This window comes from Echiichthys vipera (genome assembly GCF_963691815.1).
Source record: "Echiichthys vipera genome assembly, chromosome: 19".
NCBI classification, from domain to species: Eukaryota; Metazoa; Chordata; class Actinopteri; order Perciformes; family Trachinidae; genus Echiichthys; species Echiichthys vipera.
Genome location: NC_139844.1, coordinates 12,781,283 through 12,802,111, shown reverse-complemented (window position 1 = coordinate 12,802,111; position 20,829 = coordinate 12,781,283). Strand labels below are relative to the sequence as shown.

At 41.8% G+C, this 20,829-nt stretch overlaps 1 protein-coding gene across 6 annotated transcripts in view; it reads left to right on the top strand.

Moving 5' to 3' along the window:
* The window catches only part of gphnb (gephyrin b), a gene marked incomplete at its 5' end in the record, with an annotated part of 111,825 nt that overhangs the window by 90,586 nt on the left and 410 nt on the right, over window positions 1–20,829 (top strand). For 4 of the 6 annotated variants that reach the window (XM_083934299.1, XM_083934297.1, XM_083934296.1 and 1 more), the window contains 13 exons: window positions 5,163–5,205; window positions 7,261–7,398; window positions 10,632–10,724; window positions 13,154–13,209; window positions 13,902–14,021; window positions 14,333–14,391; window positions 14,757–14,910; window positions 17,588–17,709; window positions 17,863–17,950; window positions 18,142–18,215; window positions 18,335–18,399; window positions 18,523–18,626; window positions 19,947–20,043. In XM_083934299.1, the coding sequence (XP_083790425.1) occupies window positions 5,163–5,205; window positions 7,261–7,398; window positions 10,632–10,724; window positions 13,154–13,209; window positions 13,902–14,021; window positions 14,333–14,391; window positions 14,757–14,910; window positions 17,588–17,709; window positions 17,863–17,950; window positions 18,142–18,215; window positions 18,335–18,399; window positions 18,523–18,626; window positions 19,947–20,043 (1,213 nt within the window). Of the gene's footprint in view, window positions 1–1,827; window positions 1,885–5,162; window positions 5,206–7,260; window positions 7,399–10,631; window positions 10,725–13,153; window positions 13,210–13,901; window positions 14,022–14,332; window positions 14,392–14,756; window positions 14,911–17,587; window positions 17,710–17,862; window positions 17,951–18,141; window positions 18,216–18,334; window positions 18,400–18,522; window positions 18,627–19,946; window positions 20,044–20,829 lie in introns of all 6 variants that reach the window. The other 2 variants (XM_083934294.1, XM_083934295.1) reach the window with 1 other exon arrangement.

Here is a 20,829-nt window from a genome sequence, read left to right as displayed (position 1 = left end):
CATTCGAGCTCATTCCTTCCTCTCACTCGGTCAGTCTGTCACCAGTAACGGGGGGATCGCAGTGGAGGGTAGATTAGAAATGAGTGTGAGAGTGTTTGACAGTCTTGCTTTTTTGCCCCCCTCCCCTCCTCCCTCCTTATACGTCCAACAACACTCCATTCTGCTTTTGCACTCATTCTCCACAAACTCTCCTCACTTCCTCACACACACACACTACCTGTAGCTTTCCCACTATGTTCATCTCCATATGCAAACTTTCTCCCCCCATGGCTCTCTGATGGTATGATCTTTTTTACTTAACTTTTTGAATTCTTTATTTATTTATTTTTGCCATACTGAGGCCTTGTTTTCCACCCGTGTCAGTCTTAGTGTCATCCCTTCCCACCGCATCAAGGTTTCTAGCTGTGTCTTAGTTAACGGTGACTGTATATTTACTGCATTAATCTTAGCTGCAGGACAGCTTAATGATACATTACTATAGAGGTATATGTGAAATTGGGTTAGGAAGTAGAAAACTTGTGATTCTTGTGGTTTGTCTGTGTGTTTAAAGAGACTGGCTAGGTAGTGAGCTTCTTATATAATTGTTCTGCGTTAATCTTGTCTTTTTTGTTTTGTTTTAGACGTCTTTTGCAGTTCATATTTTAGCACACCTTGTACGAAAAATGTCCTAGCTGTCGATCGTTAGTTTTCATATGTGCTTCTCAATGTCTGCAAGTTTGATCTGTGTCTTGCTGTAGCTGTATTTAGCCCCCTTAATCCCCACCTTTGTCTTTTTTCTGTCTCCTTTTTTCATTATACCTCTTTCCCTCTCTCTATATGAGGGCTGTACAGTTGTGGCACAAATCTCCTAGCAACCACAGCTGGTGCCATCATGGAGGTCCACTGGAAAACAGGCTGTATACAAAAAAAAAGTGAAATCAGAAATAACAAGTAAGCTAAAGGAACAGATAGCCAATTTCAAAATCAGTGGCTCATTTAGGTTAAGAAGTATAGCTGTGAGGAATCTGAAAAGGTAGATTTAGTTTTACCATGACACAGTACACTGTGTAGGTTTTTTTTTACTGCTGGATCCTGTTTCTACTCAAAGTCTCGAAGATTAAACTCGGTTAACCTCAACAAACAGCTACTTTTTGCTATTGTTAGCAACCTCATAATCCTTATTAAAGCAAGCAACATTACTGTTATTATGCAACTATAAGGTGCTAAATTGCTTCTGAACAAATGTGTTAGCTAGTGCTCCAATTAAAAAGATTGAATGTATCTGGACTGTGATCAATCCATCTACTTGACAGCCCATGCACTACGAACGTAAAGGGCCAGTGTGTAGGATTTAGTGGCATCTAGTGGAAAAATGTGGCCCTGATCTACAGAGGCAGGTTTGTTAGTAGAATCACAGGACTCTCACCTTGTTAAGTCAAAAGTGTTTGATATTTAGCTAACCAGATAGCGTTATCAGTCCAAAATTACACTTCAAAAAGCTCTAAACGCAATTATTTTTAAGAAAGTTGTATAATTCAAAATGTTTTCAGCAGTTCATCTTTTTCAGGAGCTCATAGGGCCTCCAGTATGGCTGCCACCGGGTGCACTATGCCAGCTGAAAGCCCACTGCGCTTTCTTTCTGTCTTTTTCTCTTTCTTCCTATCTCAGTTGTCTCCTTGCTGCTCCCTTCTCCTGCTAGGGTTGCTTGTCGTAGTGGATGCCTGTCTGTCTGTTTGTCCCTTCGTCCGTCTGTCCGTCCGTCCGTCTCGTCTGTCTGTCTGTCTGTAGTGTTGTGGTTGCCGGGACAGATGCACTGATGCCTGTGATTCGATGCTTTATCTCCACTAGCTCCAGTGTAGGTTGGAGGGGCTTAAAGATGATCGCAGGAGGACCTTCAGCTCTCGAGTAACTATCCCGCTTTCCCCCCCTCCCTGCCTTTCCCTCACCCTCCTCCGAGGAGCGCGCAAAACAAACGCCCCGCTCTGTGTCCTCCCCTTCTCCCTCCTCGCTTGCCTAGCTTTCTCTCTAGCTCTTGCTCACTCTCTTTCTCTGTATGTCTCTCTATCTGTCTGTTGCCACTGATCTCTTTTTCGTCCTCAATCTGTCTTTTGTTCACTCTCGTCACTCTGTCTCACTATTTCTCTGTCCGTTCTGTTAGGAGTGTTTCTTCCTCCGTCTCCCACGCACACTTTTCTGTCTCTTGTTGTTCACTCTCTCTGTCTGTCTCTCTCTGTCCGTCTCTCTCTGTCCGTCTCTCTCTCTCTCTCTCTCTCTTTCTCTCTCTGTCTGTCTGTCTTCCTCCATCTGTCTGTCTGTCTCTGTTTCTGTCTTTCCGGTTAACATGCTCTGCTTTCAGTAGCTATGTCTGGTGTGCTGGATGTCTGTTAAGTAGATGCCATCAGGCCGCTTAAGTGGTCTTTATTGTTTTTGTTCTTTTCCTCCTGTTTTCCCTCCTTTCTGCTGTGTCTCGGCTCTGTAGTTTAGTGAAGTCTGTCTAGTCCGTGCTTTCTGTTTGTTTCTTTTCTTTCTGGGCTGTGGGACCATGTCATGCTGATCCTCATCCTTCCACCCTCTGTTTCTTTCTGTACCTGTTTTTTTCTATCTCTCTGTCTCTCCATCCCTCCTCTCCCACCATCCCACCCACTTTGCCCCACCTCCCATCTCTCACCCTCTCACCTCGGCTGTTTGGTGCCCAGTGGTGTCACAGTATTAGCCCAGTTATGATGGCGGTGAGGGAGGGGAGGAGGGAGAAAGGGGTGGCTGGCTGGGTGGGTGGGTTTGTGGGGTAGAGAGACCTTCACCTTCACCATGGGTGTTTTGGTTCTCCATACACCACACTGCCCACACCCAATTTATGTGTGTTATTGAGATGCAGCAGTTCCAACAAAGGAAAGTAGGACTGCCAGACAGAGTGAAAGACATGTTAGGGTAGACAGAATATGCCTGACAGACTAACAGGCAGTTAGTTGTGCCAGTCAACACTGAATAAAGGTAGACATAAAGAAAAATGGAGAGCTTAAAATGTCCTCAAAATCAACTTTCAATTGGAAAAAAGACATTACCGTTTTAAAATCTGCCCTGATTTTCTACAGAAGGTAAAATGTTGACATCAGAATCAATTTGGGGTCATGTACTTTTTATGTACATTGGTGTAATTTTATAAGGGGATACTTTTATTCCGTGCTGAACTTGAATTTGTAATGGGATTCTACTTCCCTCATTTATTCCTTCTCTAAAGGCTGATCTTCCCAAAAGCATGCTTATATTGTAACACAACATCTTCTTTATAAGGATAGCTGTTAAGTGCTGTGCAGCTTCTGTAACATCAATGCATGTCAGTATTCTATAAATACCATTTACAAACAATATGATCACCAGTTGGCAGTGAGATGAAAAAGGGACCACCGGCATGTCCATGTACCACTTGTACTTGGCAGTTGCCACCTATAGCCTCTTTTTGTTCTCGCTTTCAAATGCCAGTAATTATGCATTGCTCTTAAAATAATGTGCAAACTGATTCGATTTCATCAAAGATGTTGCTGGGAAATCTGATCTGATCTGCTACACAATATTTAACAGGATGGTCATCTTAGCTATGTCTCAGTTCCTCTCTACAACATGCTAGCATGCTATTTAGCATCTTTAGCAGCAGCAGCAGTTATGATGAGACGTCTCTGTAGCGCTAACAACGCATCACTTTACATGTCTACGGATTCAAAATCAGTGATTTTGTCACCTGCAACTGTCGGACTAGTTGCACACCATTTTCTAGCAATGCCGGTAGGGCTATAGCTGGTACGTGCTACCATGGTAACGCGTCTCCAACCGGCAAGGAGGCTCTCAGAAAGTGACGTGGTAATTACAGCTCTGCCTCTGAAAAGATACTGTTCATTCACACAAAAGATATGTTGAACAGCTCCAGAAATGCCTCAGAAGCACAAAAAGGTTAATTCTTTACCTTCGAAATTGTAGCTTGACAGTTCCAACTTAAAGTCTACTTAGCGTCCTGGAAGAAATTGCCATGGTTAAAATCATAACAGCAACTGAGCTTGCATGTTAATAGATCGCTCTCCATGACAACTGGGAAAAGTCCATCCTCTGATTGAGACTTTATGCTAAAGCTTGAAAGCTGAAGTCAAGCTGTTCCAAAGTCTGTTTGATTGAGTTTGATTGCACTTACTGCATCAGTTCTTGTTTGTACAACAGAATTGATTTCTTGTAATTGTAAAAAAAATAAATAAATAAATAACAATCTTGTATGATAATAGTACATACTGCACTTCACAGTATATGTATGTTGTATGGAATTGGGACATACTATTTATGGCAAATGTTTGACCTCCAACATGTTTAACAACTCTAATATCTTCTTTTTGACTGGAAGAAACAGGGTTTAGCCTACTATGACGAGTGCTAACATTAGGAGGAGGATAGAGGCTAATTGTCTCCACTGTGGTTTCCTTTTGTTTTACTGTTTCAATTAATTTAACAAAGGTACATTAGTTCTAAACAACACTGGCACCACATTTCCATTTATTCACCGTTCACAGCATTTAGCTGTTGTCGCCAGATGTTTTTGGGAAGCTCAGCCCAGTTTTAACCCCCTCTGCTCTCCTCCCCACCTTGCCATAGATTACAGGTAATAAAGCACTAGTGCAGCTATCATGCTGCATCAGCAATCTCCAGAGAAACCTTACTGTCCTGCACCACATCTGAACAGCCACTATCTATACTCAACACTACATTTCCACTACATTTGATGTCACACCGTAGCACAGTTAATACATCTGTTATGACCTTGTGATACGATATTGTCACTCTGTATGTTGTTGCCTTTGTCCATATATTCCTTTTTAGTGCTTCAATCTAATAGTAATGTGACATGTCAGTGCATTTATCAGTGTGAATATCACCAGTGATGATGTAGCGTACAGTAAGTGATGATAATGGTAGTGCAGGAGATGCAGCCATCTCCCAACAGCAGGACAAAGTGCACAGTGTAGTGTGACACGGCTCTTGCCAATGCTTCTGACTGTTGTATTAACAGCTTCTCATCTCAAGCATGTCAAAAGAGCAGCCTGGTTTATCTCAAATTACCACTACCTCTGCTCTTTCGCTCTCTCTCCCTCTCTCTCTTTCCTTTTGCCCTTCGCCTTTCTCCCAATCGCCCTCTCCATCTTTAGGTGCAGTCACGATGCAGCAGCAAAGAAAATATCCTAAGATCAAGTGAGTACTAAGTTACCAATTCAAAAGTGCTCTCTCTTTCCTGTGTCATATCTGTATGTCACCAAGTGTGCTCTCGACATAAATAGATTTTAAATGCGCATGTGATGTGACAATGAGAGCACAGTTTTTTTGTGTTTGGCTGTGCGTGGCTTCTTTGTGTGTGTGTGTGTGTGTGTGTGTGTGTGTGTGTGTGTGTGTGTGTGTGTGTGTGTGTGTGTGTGTGTGTGTGTGTGTGTGTGTGTGTGTGTGTGTGTGTGTGTGTGTGTGTTTGTGTGCGTGTGCGTGTGCGTGTGTTTGTGTGCGTGTGCGTGTGCGTGTGCGTGTGCGTGTGCGTGTGTGTGTGTGTGTGTGTGTGTGATGTTTTGCCAGAGGTTGTTAAGCCTCATGTTAAGCATCAGAATATGCTGTGGAAGCGTAATTGTATGTTTAAAGGAGAGAAATTGGGTCAAGGGAAATCAAAGCACAGCGCCTATTCTTCGCTGTGAGGCAGAGGGAGATAAAGAGAGATGGAGAGAGAGAGCAGATTACATATTAGTTACACCTTGCTTTGTTCCTTTTACCTTTGGAATTATTAGAGATATTATTAGACCAACATGGCTGCTATCGAGCACTTCTATCATCCAGCTGGGTTCCACAGCTTCTGCAAACAAACAGGACTATTTCTGGCCAATTCCTCCTCATGGTGGTTAAATCTTTGCACATGCACCAAAAATAAATAAAATAATCCAGTTATCTTGGTGACAATGATGTGGAAACACATTAGATCTCACGTGTTTATGTGTACGGTTGTGTGTTTTGCACGTGTGTATCATGTCCTGAGTTTTGAAGTTCAACCTTTTTGCTGCTACAGTTGCAAACCCAGTGTGCTCAGATCCGTTTGAATTTCTCAGTTTATTTTTTTAAAAGTTTTTCTGTGCCTTTTGCGCCAAAAGAAAATTCTTAAAATATAGTTTTTGTCTCCAGAGATAGTTGAGTGGTTCAGTTCTCTGCCTTTGGAGCCACATTGATGCCTCCACTGTCTCGGGATTGAGTCCCAGCAGAGTTCTCTCGTCTCTCCCTCCCCTCTATCTTCCTCTTAACTTTCAAACTGTCTAAATAAAGAATTAAAATGCTAAAAAGGGTGACTGGACTCAAGTTTTCCTGATTTAAGCTGGACCTGGCTTAAATTTCAAAGCTTGGGTCTCGCTCTATGGCTGAAATCACTCCCTCTTTTCTACCGAATGTACTAAATTTACTTTTCACCATTTTAGGTCAGTATAAGAACTCTATGTGTAAATGTACCTTATGAAACAACTACTGAAAAAAAGGTCAGAAGTGTCCACGTCTTGATACTGCTAACACCACACTATTTAATATATGTTTGAGTGCTATAGACAAGGTTGCTGCTTTCAGCCTGTTAGTTCTGCACACATACTGTATATTGACCTGCAGATATTTTTCAATTTTGTCAATGGCTATACAGTATGTTGGTCAATAAGTGACAACAAATTGCAGATTTCTGAGGTAAATTGTAGGTAATTTGGGTCAAAATGGTTTAAAAAACATTTCATGTGATCCATGTTTGTTTTAGAATGTACGTAAGGTTTTGAAAATGAATTCCTGTCAATACATATCGCTATCTTATTTTTTTAAATAAATAAAATATCATCATCAGCCTCAAAGTAGCTCTACTCAAAATACAGGGGAGAGCTGAGATTGCCGCCAAATGGCTCTCACCCCAATATGTGAATTTTTCACTAACATGCACGTGTGGCCAGATCATCTATCACAACAAACAGCAGGGCAGCTCAGATTAGAAAACAAGAAAATAGTTGTTCGCTGTCAAGTTCAGTACCTTTAAAAATCCAATGTGTCAGGCTCTACACAGTACTTAGTGTTTATTATAGTCGTGAATGAGTAGTCCCACTGTGCTTCACCCTACTCTAGTGTTGGAGAAGTGAATTTGAGTTATTTCGGACAGAGCAACCAAAGTTCTACTCTTCCTTTTTTGTGATATTGTTTGATTTTCTGACAACCATTTCAAGACAGGATGTGCAATGTCACATGTCTTCCCAGGTCACAGTGCAGTGGACATCACCAAGGTGGCCCGGAGGCACCGCATGTCCCCCTTCCCCCTCACCTCCATGGACAAGGCCTTCATCACTGTGCTGGAGATGACCGCCGTCCTGGGCACTGAGATCATCAACTACAGAGGTGAGAAACCCCTACAGCTCTATCAAATCTTTTTCACACCCTCTTAAATGTCCTAAATATGTAAATCTCCAGTTCAGCGTCCCATTATATCTGCTACTCAGATGCTCAGCACTCAGCATGCTGGGATGTTGAGGTGTCACACCTTTCAGAACGATGTAGCAACATGCGCTCGCTAAGTTCACATGACAGCATTTAAGCACTCTCTGTCCACAACTGGACGCCCCGCTGAATCAGCAGTCTGGTTCTGCATGCCACAGTGTCACTCACACAGACACACATACGCACACACACACACACACACACACACACACACACACACACACACACACACATACGCACACACAAAAGTACTTTACTACAAGGGCAAATAACAAACAAACCTTTCCTAATGACCTCTGTGTCATTTACTGCTACCTAAAATAGATTATTTTCAATCCAACACTGGGTCTTTTTCATGTATCTTCTTTGTGTTTTTATGTTGACAAACATTTACGGAACAGAGTGGATGTCACTTCAAAACTGCTTTAATCAACATTTATATAAATTCTTATATATAGATAAACCTCGGTGTGAAAGGTTTCGCACTTAGAAAAGAATTAACACCTGACTGCAGCTTCTTTCAGATCTAAGGAGCATTTTAGTGTCATTGTTTTGGTTTTATGGCCCACCACTGTACTGTTTTGTTCAGTGTCATCAGGTTTAAAAAGTGAAATAGAAATTCACATTTGTTTTTGTTCTTTGTTTTCACATGGTTGCGTTGCAGGTTCCATTTTTTCACAAGGTTACAAGTTCACTTATTTGTCGTTTTACAGCACAGGACTGCACAATAAAATGTGCATTGTAGCCTCTTCACATCACATATATAGGACATGTATACAAATATTGAAATGAAATAGAATAACATTTCTAAACTTAAAAAAGAGGGGCATCCAAAGAGCACTGACCTCTGACAAGGCTAAATGCATTGTTCACCAAAGAGAGAAAAGTTTGTATATCCACCCCATAATTCAGATCTGCACCCTCTAACCAACTTTTGTGAAAATTCATAAGTTCTTCCGTAAGCATGCTGACAAACAAACAAACAAACCAAACTAAAAAATAATTACTTACTTGATGGAGGTTACGATAAACAGTTACTTACAGACAAATTCAGCTTAATATAATTAGATATACTTAATGTTTTAATGCATCTCCATGGTTGAATATTTTTGAACAGACATACAAACACAAACAATACACAGAGAAGTTACTTTAGCACCAGAGGGTGTAGTCAGCCTTCTGGCAGAGTGGCCTGAGTGCCAGCGAAGGGTGACACAGAGCCAGGCTGAGGGCCAGAGGGTAAAACACACACTTTAATTCATCTCTAAGGACGGATAAGGATTGGGGGGCAATAACACCCTGCGGCGCACTTGACGTCTAGATGAATGATGGCAGAAGGAACACTCTTTCTTTTTCCAGGTGTAAAGTGATGTTTCATGTTCTCGGAGAAGGGAGGGATTTGAAGGATTTGCGGAAGCACAGCTGGAAGGAGGACAGTAGGGTAAAGAGGAGAGGAAGATGGGATGTGAGAGATGAAATATTTAGAGAGACAACAGCTGGTGCAGCTCCCCTGCTGGATTTAGAGGTGTGTGTGTGTGTGTGTGTGTGTGTGTGTGTGTGTGTGTGTGTGTGTGTGTGTGTGTGTGTGTGTGTGTGTGTGTGTGTGTGTGTGTGTGTGTGTGTGTGTGTGTGTGTGTGTGTGTGTGTGTGTGTGCGTGTGTGCGTGTGTGTGTGTGTGTGTGTCACTAATGTTTTGATAGGTAAGATATTAAAAAAAATATTAAGCTGTTGACAGTGTAGTGCAAAAAATCATAAAGGTCCCATATTATGATAATTTTTACATGCTCAAGGTTCGAAATCACATTATTTCTCTCATACTGTCTGAATATTATATGTTGTTGCTTTTTGTTTTAAAACATTTTTAAAAAGCTCAGTCTGCTCTGATTGGTCAGCATTCCCAGGTACAGTATATGCATATTTCCCAAAATAATCCCAATTTCCCATCTACCTAGATGCAAGAATATGTACACAGGTACTGTATGTTTAGCAGGAATGTGCAGGACACTTGTACTGGCTGCTAAAATTTCAGATTGTTTCTAGTTGCATATTATTTGGAAAAGTGACCCCCCCCCCCCCCCCCCCCCATGCCCCTTGATTTAATCTAAATTATGTAAGTCTTTTAAAAACCTGGACCTACTGTAAGTGATGTTTCACAAAGCATCAGATGAAACAAATGTTTCAGCTTTCGGCAACAACCTCCATTCTATTTTTATTCGTCTTGAACACATGGTTTTATCAAGCTGTTTGAATAGCTGCTTGGAAGGAGTGGCGGTTGTGAAAATACACCAGAAGATCTCAAGTAAAATGTTGTCGCCTTTAGAAAAGGACACATTGTTCGGACACATCCATTAGTGAAGCATTTCTTCTTCTCTTTCTACGACTGAGATGCATTATTTACAGCAGCTCGTTATAACTGTCTTCTAGTAAGCTGATGTGTGTATGCATGTGTGTGGGTGTGTGTACAAACATGCATATTTTCCCCCTTCAGCTGATATCAAAGCTTAGATCTTCATATTAACACCCACATAATCATAGCATAAAGGCTCTGAGAAATGCTATATATAGCCACACAGCAGCTTAAGGTATTTATAGTGCCAGGATTTTTCTCCTCCACCCACTGCCTCTGTATTTCTATGTCTTTCCTTCCTTCCCTCACTCTCTCTGAGCTGTTGTCTGTGTGCAAAGTCTCTGTTCTTCCTACACAAATGAGTGTTTTTAAGTTGTCTGGCTGGTGGAAGTGGTTAAGAAATGTGGATAGCGACACTTGTAAGCCTCCACTTGTTGTATGTGAAACAGTGAAGCTGAAATAGAAAAGGAGAGTGCGACCGTGTGAATGTGCATGTACGTGTGAATGTGCATGTACGTGAGCGTGTGTGTGCGCTGGTCAGGTTGTGAGTCATGCAGAGAGATCCTGATGCACGGTGTCACACTCTGTCTCTCTTTAAAACACACACATATATTGGCTATACACCTCTGGCGCATATGCCTCTCTGCATCTTCATCTGAATCAGGCGCACTGTCTCTCGCACCCTCCATCTCTCTTTCTCTCTCCAGCTGTCGCTCTCTCCCTCCGGCAACCTTCGCCCAGCTTCTCCTCCTCTCCTCATACCCATGTTCTTCCTCTTCTCCCACAGATGGGATGGGTCGAGTCCTGGCTCAGGACGTTTATGCCAAAGACAACCTGCCACCCTTCCCTGCCTCTGTCAAGGATGGTTATGCTGTGAGAGGTGAGTACCGTACAATTATGGCAGGTACTTTTAAATATGTTCTAGGCATTGGAGACAATAATGTAGATAAGATACACAGTGTAGATGTAAAACCTGCGAAACCGCAGTTGAAATGTTCAAACTAATATTCAGGCCTCAAAAACAAGTCACTGTGAAAGAAATGAGCAGGCTGGTCCAGGTTAACCAGAGAATCTGCCAGGGATGTCCAATTTCACTTTAGTAAATAACACCATAAACACTTTTTATTTACACACATACACAATAATAGGTAGAGCCTGTGTTCTTCTCATTAGATACAATGATTGTTCCCTAAAACTTAATTATGAAAAAACAATATTTTTTTATTGTATTTATTTATGGAAGACATTTGCACCAGCTGTTTGTAAGTTCAAATTTAGCCCTTTTATAAAGTAAGGCTTTACAAAGTGGAGACGTACACATCACTAAAATGGGCTCCAACACCACATAAACTACATCTAACGTAGAGATTAGTTTTCTACTAACTGGCAGAATTAATGTTAGTTTATATGAATTGTTTGGGGGTGTATCTATGTTCCAGGGTCCTTAGTTCTCCAGCTGACTATCCTCTTGATATGACACATTAAGGAGACATTTCAAACCGTTTTATGTTCTCATCAGTGTTTTGTTCCCAGGTGAAATGTTCAATGTATGTTTCCATAGGTCAATATGTTGAAATCATCCCCCTACTTCTTATAGCCTACTGATATTATACTCCTCAATACGCCCATACATTTGCAAGGAAGACTGTTATCCCTAAACCTATGATTTATGAATCACTTGTGCAACACACTATTCATTTTATGAGGAATTGCCGAAGATGGATAAAACTGAAGAACTAACCAGACCAGTGTGTCTTTCCTCCTGTACAAATGACCTGATTGTCCTAGTTAAAGATGAAGAGGACACCGGGGCAGTGAAGGAATGCCTCAGGAGCCATGTTAGGGTTTCTTCTGCCAAACGTGAACTAAGGAAAGATTAAGGCTTTGTATTGTAGGACATGGAGTGGGCTCTCCTCCATAGTGGCAAGAAATTTAGGGTTTTCCTTTTCTTAGAGAGATGGGCTTCATTCATATGGCTACACTCCCTTAGAGCAGCTTTCTAGGTGAAATTCCAGGCAAAGTTGAGTTGTCTTGTTTTGGTCAAGAGTGGCTGGGCATCGTGGAAAACAAAGAGGGCCCTGTTAACCTGGAGAGAAGGGTGGCAGCTTGCTGGCTCCAGGCAGTCCAAAAACTCTTGCATGTAACATCTGCTGTTGGCTGTTGCTGATGGAGTAGGAGGAGCAGAACACCACAGGTCTCTCTGGATTTTATGCATCTGTCCTGAAGGCCTGGCGTCTGCTGAGCCATACATGTGCAGATTTGAGAGATTTTAGTGCCGAGACTGTGGGTGTGGAAGGAGCCAATAACCATAGTGCTTTCTCAAGAGCACGGTGTATTTTTAAAAAAAATTTTTGCTCCTTTACCCAACTGCTGCCCCACAAGACTGGATGAATTTGTCTTGATTGCTAAATGGGTTCAGGGAAGTGCTGAGTTTATAGCAGTAGGCCTGATGGTGCCAAAGAGTGCATAGGTCACAAGTTCCCTTTACTGACAGCATCACTTGAATTGAAGGAATATCATAAGAAGAGAGGACTGTTGTGCTCTGAGCATGGTGCAGTTTGGACCATAAAGTGATGGAACAGGCTTTTCCTAAGAGGTCAGGGAAAGATAGAGTATGGGGACCTGGTGACAAACTGCTTTAGTGCTGACTGGATCTGGGGTTTGAAAATGATGAAAACCTCACATTTTCATTGTGTCAGTTTGTAGAAAAACTACCAGAAAAAATGTTTTCAACTCAACAACAGGTGTTTGTTATCATCCAGTGGGGAAATTTCAAATGTTTCTCAAGGAAATTAGTGTTTTTCATAACCAGGGCAGAATCATTTGATCCTTTAGTTAAGATTACATGTGAAAGCTGGAACTTTAAGTCATAAAGTTTTCCACTCACCAAGGACATTTTTGCAATGTCAAGTATGAAAGTACTGTAAGTGTGAAAAGTGTTTCGAGTGTCTTGTGATGAGCTTCATTCTTGGTCCTGTGTGTTTGGTCTGTGAAAGAGCAGAACAATAAAGGTGTATTATCGGTTTTCAGGCTCAAGTCGGCTGTTTGGCTGTAGCTCAGGGAGGAGGGCATGCTTTTAAATGTAGAAGAAGCCCTGCTAACATTGGAAATACTTTTTTTTATTTTAGATTTCATTTGTAGATGTTTAACTAAAGAACATGAAATGTCAATGTCTCTCTCCTTCCCTTCCTGTTCGTTCATTCTGTAGCCCACTGAAATAAAATGACTCAGCTAAATGACACACTCCTACACGCACACATTTTCAGCTGCACACATGTGTAATGCCATTAAATCTTTCTTTTATTTTAGCGGCCGACGGCCCTGGCGACCGCTTCATCATTGGAGAGTCCCAAGCTGGAGAGCAGGTCTGCGCCCACGTTGACACTTTAGACACAAATGCTTTTTCTAGCTCACAAAAAGACCCTCACACACACACACACACACACACACACACACACACACACACACACACACTCATGCACATACACAAACACAGTCACTGCCACGCGAAACACCCACACAACCTGTATATGAAAATAAAGTACTTCACTTTTGTCCTTCACCTCACGCCTTGTCCAGCTATAATTGCTCACCAGCGTGTCCCCATAGCAGGTGATGAAAAGCCCTTCGCCCCAAAACAGGGCTACAACGTCAAAGTGCTGCCAAACTATAAAACAGATTAGCCCGCTGAGACAAGTGTAGGCTACAGAGATTTATTGACTGCCTCGCCCTCTCATCTTGAACAAAATCAGCACAAATGCAAACGCATACCCTTTTGTCTGCTAGGCCTACACATTTTTTTTACCTGCAGTTTTGTTGTGTTTTCGCTTTAATTCAATCTTTGTTTGGCTCAAAGTTGTGTTTAGATTGTGAGATGTTTTTTGAGAAAGTTATATATCATTTCAAATGACTCTATTTCACTTTAGGACCCAGGTTGAAATTTAGCCACCTGATTGTATAAAAACTTAGCGCAAATGGTTTAAATTTTGATAGGTTAAAATATATGACTGAAGTTAAAGGATGAACCACGACACCATGTTGTTGTGTCTCTGTGCAGCCCACCCACACAGTGATGCCTGGCCAGGTGATGAGGGTGACGACGGGTGCCCCTATCCCATGCGGGGCTGACGCTGTAGTCCAGGTGGAAGACACTGAACTGCTCCGCGAGTCTGAAGACGTAAGTCTGACTTCTGGTCTTTTACCTGATGAAGAGGCAGGGAGATGTCAAAATCAGGGATGTGGTCAACTCAACCCAACCAGAATTTACCCTGTGAAGGGCATCAGTAACTTACAGCAACCTATACAGGTATTACTGAGTCTATACCAACACCATAGCAACTGAAAATTGATTCTGGTTGTTTTTAAATGTCACTGAGAGTAAGTTTAGCCCAGAGATGAGCAGAATACACAATGCATTTTGGTCTAGTACAGTCCAAGGAAAACTGTATCTGTTCACTGGATGGATGTGACGGCTGGTTTGTCTTTCAGGGCACAGAGGAGCTGGAGGTACGAATCCTAGTACAGGCTCGCCCCGGGCAGGACATCAGGTTAGTGTGTTATTGTGTCGGTTGCTATTAAAAAGCCAAAATCAGAATCAGAATTTTGTTTATTAATTACTGAAGATTTGGTAGACAGTTTGAATCACCCACACGCTAGAAGTATCAAGCTGATATAAGTGACAGTGTGAATAGGGTCCTTTTACATGAAAAGGATTATTCAAAGCACATTTGGTTTACACTTCTTAAAATGCATTAAATGTCTCAACCAGAATGATTATCTATGCTACATTCAGGGTCTTTGTTTGGTCTCTGTTGTAACGTTGTACCTTGACAGTAATTACACGGTGCATGTAGTTCAGCATTTTCCTCTCTTCCTTTCCCTCTGGACCATCGTCTTTGCTGTCCTGCCATAGGCCCATCGGTCATGACATTAAGCGTGGGGAGTGTGTTCTTGCAAAGGGCACCCACATGGGCCCGTCAGAGATCGGCCTCCTGGCCACTGTGGGAGTCACAGAGGTGGAAGTCCAGAAATTCCCTGTGGTGGCCGTCATGTCCACAGGAAACGAGGTAAGGGTTTATGAAAAACGTGCATGTTTTTCGTAAAAGAGTTTTGTTTTAATTTGGGAAATGATACTCCCTGTGCACTCAACCCACACTGTATCTGTATTTGCCAAAAAGGTTCGGCCTCAGCTGCTACAGGTAACAACAACGTGCCATCTTCTCTGACAGCATACCTTGTTCATATTTATGCACAATCAACATTGTTTGCTTTGACTGCGGACACCAGAACAATATTCAGAGCTGACTGCGCACTCAGCCGTTTCATGTGTGCTTTCAGTTGTGAAGAATGTGTTTATCTGTGACCAGGTGGTTTCTTTTAAACACTGGGATCATATTTGTGCATTTTCTGTGTGACTGATGTGCAGTTTAAATTTCATGGGGTGTGTAACCTTCACGGAGATCCTTAGCAGACACTAGATATCCATAACACCTTGTTCTTGGCGCTGTGCAGCTATGTCTGAATTGTGTAAATCAGTCACACACTCCATGGCCACATTCCAAACCTATGAAGTGGTAGATTGTCCTCATCTCCCCTCCTTTGAGCAAGTCTAATGAAATGGAGGATTTGTCTTCTCATTTTCACACACACCTGCAGCAATGTTAATTTGACCATTTAGATTTTGAGTACATTCTCTGTACTAATGCTGCAGATAAAGAACTGAAATATCTGGGCAGAGCTGGCGTTTACAACTGAAAGTATGCAGTATGTCTGCCCACAAACCCACTTTGAACCTGCTGAATTAGATGCATGTTCATTTGTGGTGTTGCTTTCCTTTAATACTTTTAGTAATTAGCAGTGCTTGCTGAGGTTTCCTCATCCTGAGGTCATCAAAGAAAAAGAAAGTTCACATTTGTAGTTCTATTATGAAAAGTAGGAAAGGTGTTTTTTGAAAATTGAAAAGCCAGAACCAGAGGGAGAATGGCATTTTTGCTTGATAAATAATTTGAACAATTAATTGTCAACATTTATAGCAACTAATTTTCTGTTAATCGACTAAAGCCTCTTTTACACATAGTTCCTGGTAAAATACTGGGATAACCTTCCAGGCACCGCTATGATTCTCACTATTCACAAATGCAGCTACATTCAGTGCGTTTACATGCACATCAGTAACCCGAAAATGGCCTTACCCCGGTTAAGGGAATAATCAGGTTATAAGTTCCCCTCGTATACATGAGCAGGGGTTGAATGGGAAAATGAAGGCCTCCGGTACAGTAGGTGGTGTTCCGCCAATATACAGCTGGACTGACTACTTCCGGTTCCCCTTCGTAAAAATCACAAACGGCCGACTTTTGGACAGAATAATGACCAAAACGGGTCTCCTCGGAAGTAATGTTACTTGCCGTTGCGAAGTCCTCCCTCAGTTTAATGGTAACTTTCTATTTTTTTTTTTCACATTGTTTTCGGCGTCGTTGCTTCGTGGTTTATTCTATTTCCGGGTCAAAAGCCACCGCCACGGAGTGGGAGCGTGCGCAGTCGAGAAATTTGATAATAACCCGAGAGCACTGTTTACATGCATTAATAATCAGGGAACTGAAGGAGTTCTCTAGGTTCAATTCAATTCAATTCAATTTTATTTATAGTGCCAAATCATAACAAAAGTTATCTCAGGACACTTTACAGAGTAGTTATAGACCACACTCTATGACTTATTTATGATAAACATAGACCCAACAATTCCCCCGTAGAGTACCGTGGCAACGAAAACCTTCCCTATAACAGACAGGAACGTCAGACAGACCCAGCTCTGTGGAGGACGGACATCTGTCTGCACCGGTTGGGGAGGAAGAAAAGGAGATAGAAAGAGAGAAAAGACGGACAGGTGGACAGAGAGAGACAAAGACAGACACAAAGACAGAGACAGACACACTTCCAGTAACTATAATAATATCTATCTAGGTCTGTTAACCGGGGTATGAAAACCCAGATTTTACCCGGGGTATGGTGATTACATGGTGTTTGAGAAACCGGGGTATGCCCTTAACCCGATTATAATCAGATTTTTAAATTGCATGTAGACGCACTGATTAAGAAACATCTCTGCCTTGCGCCTTTTCACACTTGCCATGGCACTGCTGTAAAAGATGGGGGAAGGGACAGTCCAACAGTGCTTACCCCTGCAATGTTCCTGCTTGCATTCACAACACAGCCGTACCGGCATTTTCCCTGGAATGTTACTAGGTTTTGAGGTGGAAAAATTGGCGGTACAGATTTCCCTGAATATCGATCCATGCTCCCATTCACACATGACCCCATGTAGGAAATGTCCCTGCACATTTCAGGGAAAGACTGCATGTGTGAAAGGGGCTTTAATCGATTAACCATTGTACGAAATGATCACTTGAAACTACAGTATCTTCTTTACCTTCACCCTAAAATGTTGTACGTTTTTTAAAGTGAGTAAGATAGTATTATCCTATTTTTTTGGTACCAAGAGCAGGCTAAATATAGTGATGATATGGTATTAATCAAAGGATGTTTGCCAACAGGGGTCTTGTCTTCCAGCTGAATAATTTCTTCTACACCCACCAGACTTGCTTCCACCCAAAGAGATGCTAGGAATATTTCATTGATAACTTTTAAGCCAGATCTGATTTCTCCTTACGCCGACTTAAGAAAAGTATGGCTATTATTAAGTATTAGGAGGGATGTTTAATTTTTTCCCCCCATTTGTCGTGGTAGCTGCTGAACCCAGAAGATGACCTCCATCCTGGCAAGATCAGGGACAGCAATCGCTCCACCTTGCTGGCCACTATCCAGGAGCACGGCTACCCCACCATCAATCTGGGCATCGTGGGAGACAAGTACGCCTTAACGTTTATGCTACACTTGTTACACCTTCAATATAATGTTCATCATCTTTCTCTCCTCCAACGCTAGCTGTTTTCCTTTTCCCCGTCATTATTTCTTTTCCTGTGAGTTGTGGTACAGTTTGTGCGTTTCTCTGTGGCCCACAGCCCCGATGACCTTCTCAACGCTCTGAATGAAGGCATCAGCCGTGCTGATGTCATCATCACCTCAGGAGGAGTGTCCATGGGAGAGAAGGTATGATGGCAGAACACACACAATCATGGCGTTGTCTTTCACTGACACCTTGTGGTGGAGGGGGGAAACAACAGCCTTTATTTTAGAGTAAATGATGATTAAAAACATCACCATGGGTGGTCTGGGTTAACTTATTTATGAGATGTTATAGTAGAAATGCTTTGTGTTTGTTTAATGTTTGTCTTTTTTAGGACTACCTTAAACAGGTGCTGGATATCGATCTTCATGCTCAGATCCATTTTGGTCGTGTTTTCATGAAACCAGGGTGAGAAAATGAATCAACTCTATTCTCGTGCAACTTTTCACAGTGAGGTGAAAAAAAGGAGTGTAGCAGTGTTTACATAAAACAGGCAAATATACTAAAATTATGTTTTTCTTTTTCAGTCTCCCAACAACATTTGCCACCTTGGACATGGACGGTGCTCGCAAACTAATCTTTGCCCTCCCAGGTAGTGTGTGAAGTTGAGAGAAAGAGTGATTCACTCCGCTGTTGCCGAGGAGGTGTTACTCATATATTTCTCTCCCTATTTTCTCTTGTCGCTCTCCTCTCTCTATCCGTCCGTCCGTCCTAGGAAACCCCGTGTCCGCCGTTGTCACCTGTAATCTTTTTGTCATCCCTGCCTTGAGGAAGATGCAGGGCATTTTGGACCCTAGGCCCACCATCATCAAAGCGAGGGTAGGATGCAAAAGGGCAACCAGGGAAGCCTGACTCTCTGGCCGAGACACACAAAGTCAAAGTTCCTCATCTGTTCAGGCACTGGTGGTTACAAGAAGTGGGGATTTTTTTTACTTCTGTTTAATGACACAAAGGCTCCACTGAGGCCGAAAATGGAGGAAAAACATTTAAGTGTAGATGCAACAAACTGCAACAGAGAGGAAACATGGGTACATTACAATCATGTCTGTACTGAAGTTCCAGGGTGAATCGTTGTAGTCCATTGCATCTTAACTCATTATTTAATACTATTTTCATCATCCGCTTGATACATATTTATGACCACCATGTTTTGCTTTGGCTTGGGAGAGGAACCACTCACAGCCTACACTGACCTAAAGGCCTGTTCCCTGGTCATTAATATTCATAACTGTAGAGCAACAGAAATTATAATAATATCACACACACACACACACACACACAGCCGCAGCTCGTGTCCCCAACTAGCATCATCAAGTGACAGGTCTGGTCCTCTGCCATCATGGGTGCTGTCCAGAGAGCTATGTTACATTGTTTGCTGTTATAAAGCAGTTAGAAATCAACTTGAATGCATTACTGCCACTTAGTGGTGGGGCCAACGGTCTGGAAGCACAGATGTAGCCAGATAATTTCCCCTCAGTAGATGGCACCAGACCCAGGTCAAATAGCAATCTGGAAAAACATTTACTTTTGACAATAAGTTGGAAGAGTTTCCACTGCTTACTGTTTTCTTATTAGAAAATATATAAAGTTTAAAAAATGTACAAAAGTACAGAATTTCGATGTGTAGATAGTCTTTTACTCAAGTTAATTATATTTTGGTGATGATCCAGATCTGGAATGTTTGCCAACTATCCGATATCCAGGACTTCTCCACTATGGCAGAAAATCAATCCTTGAGAACACATGCTAAGCAAAAATGAAATGTCATAAAGTCCAAGGCTTAGAAGGGAATTTCTGACACAACGAAAAAAGTCTGAAGATGCCAAAAATCCTGTAAAAGTAGTTGTATGAAGAACGTGTTTCAGCTTGGGTATGTCAGGAGCGTGAGTCCAAAGCTTTACAAGTCTGCAGTCAATGTGTGTGACAGTCTGCACTGGATCAAAAAAAAACGATTGTTACTTTAGACTTTGTAGGCGCCAGACTAGATCAGACAATATAAAGAGCGCCAGGATTCAAAGTCAGTTTAGTATATGTTGCTATACAAATAAAATTTTCTGAAATTCAGACGAATACCCACGGTGAGGAAGAGGACTTGTTGGCATACATTTTTATCATTTACATTGTATGTTTTGTCTCCAGTTGTCATGTGATGTGAAATTGGACCCTCGCCCTGAATACCACCGCTGCATTCTGACATGGCATCACCAGGAGCCTCTGCCGTGGGCACAGAGCACAGGTACCAGAATCAAAGTTGGTCCAGTACCAAAAAAATATATTCATTGTTGACTGATATGATGGCATAATTTCTTAATTTCCAGTTTGCAGTCAAGCCCTTTAACTAAATGAAGTCGTTTTTTAGATATACATCTATACATCACACCAATAAGTCCAGAAAAGAATAAACACAATGACTCACTGAACAGCAGTTACTTCAATTACACATGTGCCTCACATTTGCTTCTTTGCAAATATGTGGTGCATTTTTGGGACATGTAAAGTTAAATGTCTCGTATTGTGAAAAATTAGATTTCCATGTCAACTATTATTATTATTATAAAGGAGGTCAAGGTGCAAAATAAATGCTGAGAAAGTATCAAAACACTCAATCCGCAGAGAAATGCACACAGCAGGTATTCAGAAACTGTGCCTTTTAAATGAGCCAGCAGCCAGGTTGTGATGTCACGGCTGTAATATATACCGTATATAGGAAGAAAGTGCCATTAGAGTGCTGTTACAGTCATTCCCCAGCTGCAGTGACGGTGCAGAGAGCACAGATGCAGAAGAACAGTGACCAACCAGAGCAGACTGGGCTTTTTCGGGAGGGGGGCTTAAAGAGACATGCGCCTAAACGGACGTGTTGAATACAGGTGTATTCAGACAGACAATATGATAAAATAATGTTTTTTGTGATCATTCAAGTATGTAAACATGTTCTAATAGAAACCCAAAATACAAGTATGAACATGAAAATGAGCATGTGTCTGCTTTAATATACAATATAAAACTAAAACGTAGAGGTTAA